This window comes from Populus nigra, chromosome 7 (genome assembly GCF_951802175.1).
Source record: "Populus nigra chromosome 7, ddPopNigr1.1, whole genome shotgun sequence".
In the NCBI taxonomy this organism is placed as follows: domain Eukaryota; kingdom Viridiplantae; phylum Streptophyta; class Magnoliopsida; order Malpighiales; family Salicaceae; genus Populus; species Populus nigra.
In genome coordinates this window covers 4,795,571-4,806,086 of record NC_084858.1, presented here as the reverse complement: position 1 = coordinate 4,806,086, position 10,516 = coordinate 4,795,571, and the positions used below count along the sequence as shown (strand labels likewise).

General features: G+C 36.8%; 2 protein-coding genes across 6 annotated transcripts; one reads left to right on the top strand and one right to left on the bottom strand.

The window, feature by feature from the left end:
- The first annotated feature begins 274 nt into the window (after positions 1 to 274).
- Positions 275 to 5,538, top strand: LOC133699476 (V-type proton ATPase subunit B 2-like). Of its 3 annotated transcripts, none has more exons than XM_062122716.1 (15): positions 275 to 428; positions 923 to 987; positions 1,265 to 1,320; positions 1,437 to 1,535; positions 1,838 to 1,897; positions 2,548 to 2,659; positions 2,768 to 2,976; positions 3,455 to 3,583; positions 3,726 to 3,863; positions 4,141 to 4,291; positions 4,381 to 4,463; positions 4,591 to 4,638; positions 4,767 to 4,820; positions 4,918 to 5,001; positions 5,095 to 5,538. In XM_062122716.1, the coding sequence occupies exons 2-15, from the start codon at positions 930 to 932 to the stop codon at positions 5,278 to 5,280; spliced, it is 1,467 nt and encodes a 488-aa protein (XP_061978700.1). In that variant the 5' UTR covers positions 275 to 428; positions 923 to 929; the 3' UTR covers positions 5,281 to 5,538. The 3 variants fall into 3 exon arrangements, with proteins under 3 accessions (XP_061978700.1, XP_061978701.1, XP_061978699.1); XM_062122717.1 differs by having other exon boundaries at positions 306 to 425; positions 922 to 987; XM_062122715.1 differs by lacking the exon at positions 275 to 428 and adding an exon at positions 610 to 638.
- Positions 5,539 to 6,302: 764 nt separating this feature from the next.
- Positions 6,303 to 9,643, bottom strand: LOC133699475 (probable hexosyltransferase MUCI70). 3 transcript variants are annotated; one of them, XM_062122712.1, is made up of 7 exons: positions 9,311 to 9,643; positions 9,027 to 9,203; positions 8,642 to 8,710; positions 8,365 to 8,555; positions 7,700 to 8,115; positions 7,188 to 7,372; positions 6,303 to 6,974 (listed from the first exon to the last, which is right to left on the bottom strand). In XM_062122712.1, exons 1-7 carry the CDS (start codon positions 9,414 to 9,416, stop codon positions 6,601 to 6,603), a joined length of 1,518 nt encoding a protein of 505 aa, XP_061978696.1. In that variant the 5' UTR covers positions 9,417 to 9,643; the 3' UTR covers positions 6,303 to 6,600. The 3 variants fall into 3 exon arrangements, with proteins under 3 accessions (XP_061978696.1, XP_061978697.1, XP_061978698.1); XM_062122713.1 differs by having other exon boundaries at positions 9,027 to 9,235; positions 9,311 to 9,641; XM_062122714.1 differs by having other exon boundaries at positions 9,027 to 9,230; positions 9,311 to 9,641.
- Between the last annotated feature and the right edge of the window lie 873 nt (positions 9,644 to 10,516).

Sequence of the window (10,516 nt, the reverse complement as noted above, 5' to 3'; positions counted from 1 at the left end):
TTGAATTCCATTGTCGATGGGCATTGAGGCCCTGGCAATCGAGAATGCAAATACCAAGTTTACCCTCAATTCACCATGGGGTAAATTGAGACTACATGAAACGAAGTGGAACAATTTTTAATCTATAAGGGTTAAACTGAACTAAAATTTACGCGCTCTTTTTATCTCTTGCAAGTCTCGCGTGACGCCCTCTGTATGAGATCCCACCACAGTAAATCCGGAGGAAGGGTTTTTATCCTTATTACCATTATTAATAAATAACTACTTTAGTCATCCTCTCAATAATTTCTTATAAAACAAAGTTTTTTTATTTAAGAAAAAAATCAAAATTAATCAGATCTCTCAGCTTGCTCGTTTTTTCCCCTCCCCTCTCCCCCTATCGCTCTCTTCTCTCTCGCTGTGTACCAGAGCCAGATAAAAAAAAAAAGGTACGTCTCCATTTCAGATCCAAAATTTTCATTTCTCTCCTTTCACTATCATTTCATAAATAAATCAATAAATCAATAAAAATCTCTCATCTATTTTTTACTGATAGAATCGATTGCAGAGAATTGGAATTTTCGTTTTTGATGCTCTTCAATATTTCAATCTAGTTGGTTAGTTAGTTAGTCTGGTTGGGTTTTGATGCTGAGCAGTGAGTGAGTTATTTCGGTGTCTCTGATTGATTAAGCTTTGTTTGTTGTTGGCTAAGAAAATGTAGGGAAGTTTTGGATATTTTATTAGATTGTTATATTTATTGATCCGTTCCTGCTGTGGATTTCAAATTTTGAAATTGAAAAGCTTTCTTTTTTAATTTTTAGGTCAACTGGTATTTAGTTGCTGAATGTTAATGACGTTTCTGTTTTTTATACGGAAATTAAATTTGTGTATTTTGATTAATGTATTGGAATTAATTTGATTTTTTTTTTTTTTGTGGATGAAGGTTGATAATGGGTTTAGAAACAAACAATCACGATATGGAGGAGGGAACGCTCGAGATCGGCATGGGTAAGTTTTGCACATTTTTCTACCTATTATATTTGTGTAGTGTTGTTCGATGGTAATAAATAACAAATTTGGTTCGGATATATCATGTGAATTGTAATGGAATTGAAACTGATAATGGACCGGTGAAATATATAAAAATGTTTGGGATGGGAGGAAATCCGTTAGGAAGATACAGATTTTTTGTTTAATTTAAATTTGCTGAGTGTTTTAAGGGCAATGATCGAGGTGGTAGGGGGTTGTTTTCATGAGCTTAAAGTTTTTGTTTGATGTATTACAGAGTATAGAACTGTTTCTGGAGTTGCTGGACCTCTTGTTATACTTGAAAAAGTGAAGGTAAATACTTCTGTTTTCTTGATTGAAATAATCAGGATAATTTGTTTGTTTTATTAAACACTATGGTGCTGCTTCAGTTTTTATTGATTGGTGCATTGTTTGATTCACTGTGTTAGGGACCCAAATATCAAGAGATTGTTAATATTCGTTTGGGCGATGGATCAACCAGACGTGGTCAAGTCTTGGAAGTTGATGGGGAGAAAGCTGTTGTTCAGGTGATTGCTATTCAGCATTCTCCATCTTTTTTCTTTGTGTCTGCAGGTTGGATATAAGTTGGTTTCTTTCCTGGTTAAAGTAAATTGCTAAACTTTAAGTTTGTGTCGTGGTCGTGTGTCCAGTTGTAGAAGGATTTGTTATAAATTGAGTTACTTCAAGATGATGCTTTTAGCTTAATTTGTAGTGGATCTTTTCTTTGGGTCAGCAACTAATAATGAATCTTTAATCAATTGTGGTGTGAAAAAAAGTGCACCTGTTTTAAAGGCTGAAGGCATTTTTTACACGGTATTTTCTTGGCCAGGTTTTTGAAGGAACCTCTGGCATTGACAACAAGTTTACAACTGTGCAATTTACTGGAGAGGTATGAAGTCTTATTTATTATTATTTTACTTTTAAAAAGTTCTTGATTTTTCGTATCAAAGAAACAATTGCAATTGCTCATGCTAATGAGCCTTGAACTTGTTAAACGCTGCAAATTAAATGTTGGAGATTTTAGCAGGTACTTTGAGCTGCTTAAACTATCTGCACGCTAACGTGTTTGCATGCCAGCAAACAAACTTTTACCAGATAATTAGATCTCATTTTGCTAGAAATTCAATTATAACTTGTTCTTCTGGGAAAAATCTGCAGAAAATAGCTTCTGGGGTGAAATATAAGTAGAGAATGAATTGCATTTATATCTTAAAGAAACATGGCTGAGCCTTACCACTGAGGCAAGTACATAAATTCATGTATTTCATAATTTTCAGCAGGTTAGGAGTTAGGACTTGTAAATTTCAAGGATAAAGTTCAAATTGATATTGATATTTGATTTTTTTTCTGATGTGGAATATTGCTTGCGCTGGATTTTAGTATATGCCTCTTAAGTCATTACTAATAGAGAAGTTAGTGTATGGCCATTTACATCTTTGCATAATGTAACCCTTTAAATTTTAAATTTTATCATAGTAGTTTCCTTGGAGTCTAGGTCTACACTATTGATACACTTACTTTCCCTGGCCTTTTTTGTAGGTTTTGAAAACTCCAGTCTCCTTGGACATGCTTGGCCGCATTTTTAATGGTTCTGGGAAGCCTATTGATAATGGTCCTCCTATTTTGCCTGAAGCTTATTTGGATATATCTGGTAGGCAATCTTTTGAAGTGAACAGTCTTTATTAATATATGTCGCTTGCTGACACTTTTAGAGTTAATAATATTAACGGCCCTTTACTATATGTTATGCCTTCTGCAGGGAGTTCAATCAACCCTAGTGAAAGAACCTATCCTGAGGAGATGATTCAGACAGGGATTTCGACAATTGATGTCATGAATTCTATTGCTAGAGGACAGAAGATCCCTCTGTTTTCTGCCGCTGGTCTTCCCCATAATGAAATAGCTGCTCAAATATGTCGCCAAGCAGGTTTGGTAAAGCGATTGGAGAAGTCTGACAATCTTCTTGAGGTAACATCCACACTTTATTGCACAGTTAGAATTAGACTCACAACCCTGTTCCCGCTAAGTGAAATAACTGTTACATGCATGGTTGAATAATGTTCCTGTATAATGGAGCCTTGACAGTATATTCTTTTGAGACATTGTAATAAATAAAACATATTTTCAAATGGAGATAGTAGCATCATCAGAAGAATTTAAATTTAATGTGTACTGCGATTATATCACACTTAAAAATTACTTCAAAAGCTCTTTTGCTGTTGAGTTAACTATATTAGTAGAATTCCTTGATTTTTTTAAGTGCCAAATCAAATTGCATGTGCAGTAGTTAGGCATCGCTGGTGTTATTACTTCAATTCCCTGTTTTCTTTTGCCTTGAAATAGGAGCTTCTTGTTACTTAGGTAGTTGTTTGGTTGACATTTCTTTCTCAGCTCTTTTTAACTAAAGTTTGTAATTAGGTTACTAACTTGCCATGTGAACTTTCAGGGTGGGGAGGAGGAAAATTTTGCCATTGTATTTGCAGCTATGGGTGTAAACATGGAAACTGCACAATTTTTCAAACGTGATTTTGAGGAAAATGGGTCAATGGAAAGAGTGACCCTCTTTCTAAACTTGGTAAACTTTTGCTTTGACATTTGAACCTTGTTTTTGTTGTATTCTTGAACATGTAATTTTTTGTGACTGGAGGTTGTAATTTATTATCTTGTACCGTTCATGAATTCTTTCTGAAATTTGATTCTCTTAATGTGTCATACAGGCAAATGATCCTACAATTGAACGTATTATCACACCTCGTATTGCTCTTACAACTGCAGAATATTTGGCATATGAATGTGGGAAGCATGTTCTTGTCATATTAACTGATATGAGTTCTTATGCTGATGCTCTTCGTGAGGTGAGTTAAAGCAACATATGGGAGAATGTATCTTACTGAGTTTGTACATACATTAGAAGCATTTACTTGCATGCATAAATATCTATTGTTATATTTTTTGTGGGTCTATTGCTCAATATATCTAGCTTGTTTCTGGAGTATTAATTGTCAGCTGTTCAGTTTGTTTGAAATTCAGACAGTTAACAGTTTAAATTATAATATTACCAGGTACATTATGAGATATTCAAGTTTCATGTTATTGTGTTTGTGTGACAAAAACTATCGATTGCCATTCCAGGTGTCTGCTGCCCGAGAAGAAGTACCTGGAAGGCGTGGTTATCCGGGATATATGTACACTGATTTGGCAACAATATATGAGCGAGCTGGTCGTATTGAAGGAAGAACAGGCTCCATCACCCAAATTCCAATTTTAACTATGCCAAATGACGGTAATGTATTCTCAGACGACACTGAATATCCCGTATTTCTTTCCTTGAACAAGAACACTTTCTTTAACTTGATTTTCTTATTTGACCAGATATAACTCATCCCACCCCTGATCTTACGGGATACATCACAGAGGGACAGATTTATGTTGACAGGCAGCTACAAAATAGGCAGGCAAGTTCAGAGGACACATGATCAATCGTTTCTCTTAGCTGTCTTACAACATGCCATGGGTCCTAGGTAACTTAGATTTCTCTATGTAGGAGCTTTTGATTGAATGTTGACCCATTTTGATTGGCAGATTTATCCTCCCATCAACGTCCTCCCATCTTTGTCTCGTCTCATGAAGGTAAGGATGAATCTTCTCTGAATTCTCAATACATCAAGGATTGATATGCTAGATGGTTCATAACCAATTAGAAGGTACAAGGCATATTATAGGCATATTATAAATTGTGTCATTGATTACCATTGTAGAGTGCCATTGGTGAGGGAATGACTCGCAAGGACCATTCTGATGTGTCCAACCAGGTCTGATTTGTTAACCATTGTTGCTTGGTTTTTAGTTTATTGTCCCATTTTAAGCTGTCTAACCTTTGATTTTATTCAAAACTTCTTTATCTCTCAGCTGTATGCAAACTATGCTATTGGGAAGGATGTTCAGGCCATGAAAGCAGTGGTTGGAGAAGAAGCTCTTTCTTCTGAAGATCTGGTCATTACTCTCCCCTGTTCTCACACAGTATTGCTGCTATGTTTATAATTATTTGATTCACGGGAACTAACATGTGTTCTCTTCAATAAACAGCTATATTTAGAGTTCTTGGACAAATTTGAGAGGAAATTCGTCGCTCAAGGAGCTTATGACACCCGCAACATCTTCCAGTCACTTGATTTGGCATGGACTCTGCTCCGCATCTTTCCCCGTGAGCTACTCCACCGTATACCTGCTAAGACCCTCGACCAGTTCTACAGCCGAGATGCAGCCAATTGAGAAAAGAAGTTTGTAGTCTTTGATTATTTTCTTTCTATGAGCTATAAGAAGTTGATCTGTCTAAAGTTCCTTTTCTTCAGAAATAATAAGGTAGTGTGCCCATTTGGGTCACGAATTTGAAGGTGTCCGGCTCGTCAAAAGACCAAAAAAACTGAGGACTGTGTTACCCTGTAATTTATTTATTAGTTGGTCATGGTGATACCCCTTGCCCAGTCGTGGGACTTATAGTAAAGTTAGGGCCTGGCCTTATGTGATGCTTCTTTTTTTGCCTTTTTTATTTTATTTTGTAAGCCTATCCTTTTATATATATATATATATATAGGAAATCAAGCGTTTTATTTATTTATTTCAACAATTTTTTTCTCAAACAAAGCACAGAGAGCCAATAATTTCACGCTCCCGTGATTCTCTTTCCTGTTTCAGCAGCATCTTATGATCAATGTTACAATTAACAAGGTTCGATGATGTATGGTTTTCTTAATTTGCGATTTACCCAAAAAATGGATACCATCTGGCGGCAAGATGGACGTTGTTCAAGCAACATTTTCTTAATTTATTAACCATGTCAGATTTTGTTATACATTCTGTGTCCTTGCAAAGTCATTTAACAGACCAGCCTTGGAAGTGAGCATGACCATCTGCTTTCACTTGACTGCTCCTCCATTGGACTGCCAGTGGGAAAGCTTTCTCACGACTGTTGTATGCTACACATCTCGCGGCCTCAACTCTCTGACAGATAGCCATGCTGCTCGCAGTCTCAGATCCAAGCCATGTGTGATCCTACTACCGACTGCAAATCACACAATGGGTTCACGCGCGCATGCTTCACACTGACAGAAATGATCCATTAGACTCTCAAGGATCGTAATCAATCATGGTAAAAACAAAGGGAACTGCAACTCGTACAAAGCTCTTAGCTTTAGGCTGAAAGGGAAATGCCAAGGGAGCCATCGGCAGAAGGATCATTCGTCTAAAAGCGAGGCTTAAAAAAGGACAGTAAAAAGAAATCCAAGAGCAAGGTATTGCTTGATAATAATGTCTTTAATATGGAAAAGTTTATTAAAAGAAGTTGGCAGGACACAAACCATGAACAACAAAACAATCTTTCAAAAGGTGTTCAGGCTTTTTTCAGAGTGATTTTAAAAGGTAATCAGATTTCTAGAACCTACAGGATACAAAAATTAAGCACCCGACATTTCCTTTTCTTTCACAGATAATGTACAGAACTGGGCTAGGCATTGGTTTTCTTTCTCTAATAATGTATTAGGGGCTAATTAATAAAAGAGATCAATAATGTTAAAAGTGTCAAAAGGATTAACTTCAGCCTGCTTTTGATGTTCTTGCTACTTTTGGCAGTACAACTGAACTGAGATCCCCAGGATAAGGAGTCCACAGGCCTAACCCGCCTCTGCTCTCCTTCATACTGCTACCGTTCCCCTTAAATTCGCTTATACTTTTTACCCACTCTACTTTGGATGAATGCTCTCGGGTGTGTGGATGCAACACAAAAAGTGAGTTGTACTCGCAGTTTGGAAACATAAAGAACCTGAATGCACCTCCTAATCTGTACACAACATAGCCAAAACTCAATTGGTCTCTTGGTGTGAAGAGATTGACCTCGTTAAACCACAAGCAGCTAAACAGGTTACTCATTGCTGTATGTTCCCGTATGATAATAGCTCCCTCTGGCACATCTGCATTTACCAACATCAATAAATAGACGAGAAAAACTTGTGTAAATCACCATGATTATCACTTTTACAGCCCTCGTCTGTGCGCTCATTTGCTCCTATGTAAAATGTTATAACTAGCAAGTGAACTAGCAATCATATGAACAAGTGTCACCCCAAAAAACTAAGAAATGCAACAAAATAAAGGATTAAAGAAGTTGTGATTTCTCTTCTTACCACTAACACTGCTTTTCTTCGGACTCCAGGACTCCATTCCCTCATAATAATATATTTTCATATGGAGATCAATGAGGGGTCGGGCATAACGTTTCCTCCGCTTATTTGCATCAGCCTCATCATATATGCTTCGATGATGTTTGTGCTGAGCAATGGCAAACGTATTCTTCCCACGCCATAAGTATCTGCAGATCAAAGGCCATTCAAATTACCTGTTACCGATTCCTTTTATATTCACAGACAGAAACATGTGCTTGTGCACACGCACGTGTGTCAATGATAGTGGCGAAACAAAGGGATCATAGCATACCCATAAACCTTGTCAGCAAGAGTTTATCTTCAAGGGTTATTTAACAGACAACATATATTTCGCTCATGCTGTAAGATAGCACTATAACAAAAGAAAGGCTAACCTTCAAGTTTTAAATTCATTTACTTTTCATCTCCACCTTTGTGATTAAAATGACAGGACTAAAAGACGTGACCTGTAAATTAACCATGCAAGGAAGTACCTTTCTAGAATTTGTAATGGATCAACAAGCAGCTCCATTTTACCATCAATCCAGATGCTGTACTGTGCTTGAGGAAATAATCTGTGGGTTAAAATCTTGGGAACTTTCCCATTCCTCCTAGGCTCGTCATAAGGTGAATGCTTCAGCAGAATAAGACGCCAAATACCAACCCATCGTCCCCTGTTATGGTCCTCCCTGACAGTAACGTTTTCCTTTATGAAATCAAGAGAGATCTCATCCACCACCATGAGAAAACAAAAGAGTTTCCTAGAACGTTCGCTTATATTTGAAGGCTGGTGAGGTACATCATATCCATCGAAAATTCCAGATGCAACCACAAACCTACAGTTCTTGACATATTCAATATCTACAAGATCCATGTCTGCACCACCATTATGCATAAATCCACAATGCACCTGAAAGGCAGATTGCACATTTAAAAATAAGAAACAGAATTAAATTCACTGAAGGACAGCCATAAGTAACAGAAAATTTCAACTTCCAGTCTTCCACTAGTTGTGAGAATGTGATTCACATAAAATCCAAAAACATCCAATTCCCTCCATCATCATAAAATCAACATCGAAGATTAATTTGCTATTGTCAGGAATAAGGAACTAAACTAACAACAAAATTGACTTTACAATGAGTGTTTATGTATGTACCTTCATGGAAGAACTTAAATTAAAACTCTTCTCTCTTTGTTTCCAGCTTTGACGTCCTCCAAATAATGGGGATGACTGAGACCCATCCTCATCCTCCATAACATAGGAAATGTTTTTAACAATTTGGTCATGAGTTCTTCCCTCCGGAATAACTATTCTTTCAGGGTTACCGATGACAGGGATCGGACAACCTAAAGATTCAGAGGCAAGTAGTGTCAATTATAACAACCACATAGCGATCAACACTTCAAGGAACAGATGTTGCTATAATTCTTACGATGTTGCTGCGGCACAAATCCCCACGTGTTTAAAAAGTTGTATACCTTGCTTTCTTTATTACAGATAACTGCATGCCAAACATAACCGATATCATATCAAACCACATAACACAAATTTGTATAACGCAAATACCAGGATTGCATCATCATGTTCACATAAACAGTTGGCCAAAACAATACAGATATCCCATCCAATTCTTGAACAAGGTGTCACTCCTATAATGGGAAACTTTGCATCTACCAATTTCTTGAATTCCCCAGATTGTTAGAATCCAAGAAAAAACAAGTCACCTTATCACTAACCTCGTATAAGCGCGCGAATCACAATGAGTAAATACACAAAAAACGAGTAGCAGGACTTAAAAATGTTGGTAAAACATTTACCTGAAAAGAATACAGAAGAAGACTGACAAGACCAAACATGAAATGATAAGACAGCAAGAATGAGTAACATCCAAAGAATGCCGGCAACAAGAACCAAGCGAACAAATCCTCTCTTCCAAATTATCTTCACAGGATAATCACTTGGCAACTTCCCAGCACTAAAAAAACCTCCACCATCTGTTTCACCATAACACCACCATCAGACTGGACTGAAACAAAAACACAAAACCCCTTACTGCCAAAATCACAAAGAACACAAACCCATGTGATTAAATAGTGATTACCTTTAGAATTATTTGATGGTGTTTGATTATTATCGTTGTTGCTACGGTAGTCTCCACCTCTCCGGTTCAACCGTAAAGAAACGGACCGTTGCCCATCACTCTCCATAAGATTATTATTAATATTCACTGAATTGATCCCTCTTTCTTCAAGAAAATGAGTTCCAAAAACTTGATAAAAATCTTGAAATTAATAAAAAAGATTGCAGGTAAATTACAATGACTGGCAGATCTGGGAAGTATAAGAAAAGAACGAAGCGCGGTGAAATTAATCTATGTACCAATTATTTAGCACGTATTAACGTAAAGGTTTCGTCTTATTCCCTTTTTTTTTCCTTGTAGAAAGCTGCTTGTAGTTGCAATGGGCTGGGTTTCTTGATTTGTAGTGACAGGTGGCCTAAATGTTATGACTTGGACCTATTTTTCTCCACCCTTGGAGCTTGGACCCATGGTTCATATGGTCCCGCTTGATCCAACGGTGCTACATGGCTCAAATTAGTCAAAATTTATGGTCTGGATTGCTCCATCAAATTCGTACCAACTCAACTGATAAACTGGGAGAGAGGTGTTCTTCACGGAAATGTATTTTTCGTGTTAATATATGCTTGGTAAGTGATAAAAGAAAAAAGAAAAAAAATATAGTGATAATAATAATAATAATAATGATGGTAAAGAAGATACCGGTAGAGAAATGAAGTGGGGGCCGGGGGGTGTTGGGTAGCGTATTGTTAGTAAATTATTTCATAAAATATTTTGGTAATATGAAAATACCTTTTATAAATTAATTATAAAATAATGTATTAATTGATTTTTAAATACTTTATGAAAAAACAAATAAAAAAACATTTTTTGTAAAATCTTTTCCACAAATTAGTTCACAGCTAAGCCCATTGGTAAGAGCACGCGTTATTCAAGCCCAGAATTGGAAGCTTACGAGCTAGACAGGAATTGAGTCCAGACAAGCCAACCGTTATGGCTTCTTTCTTTGTCTGTCTGAGGACTGCAGCAGCAAAGGCTCTCTCAAATACAAGTATATTCATGAAACAATGGCATCATGTTCCCTGTTTTTGCTTGCATGTTCGCCTGAAGACAAGACCTGCTGTCTGTTTCGCTACAATTTGGATTGTTGATGAAGGGATAAACAAGATCATACGTTCTAATCAAGCTCTGCTGGAGGTCCTTTGGCTCAATAGTCACCTGGAAGAAAAG

What these genes read in the sequence shown, in the direction of transcription:
- LOC133699476 (XM_062122715.1), top strand. An exon ending in TTATACTTGAAAAAGTGAAG is followed by an intron (nt 1,321 to 1,436) that starts GTAAATACTTCT and finishes TCACTGTGTTAG; the next exon opens with GGACCCAAATATCAAGAGAT. An exon ending in AGTCTGACAATCTTCTTGAG is followed by an intron (nt 2,977 to 3,454) that starts GTAACATCCACA and finishes GTGAACTTTCAG; the next exon opens with GGTGGGGAGGAGGAAAATTT.
- LOC133699475 (XM_062122712.1), bottom strand. Translation starts at nt 9,416, where the DNA reads ATGGAGAGTGATGGGCAACGGTCCGTTTCTTTACGGTTGAACCGGAGA. An exon ending in TTCTTCTGTATTCTTTTCAG is followed by an intron (nt 8,711 to 9,026) that starts GTAAATGTTTTA and finishes TTTGGCATGCAG; the next exon opens with TTATCTGTAATAAAGAAAGC. An exon ending in ATTTGTGCCGCAGCAACATC is followed by an intron (nt 8,556 to 8,641) that starts GTAAGAATTATA and finishes CTGAATCTTTAG; the next exon opens with GTTGTCCGATCCCTGTCATC.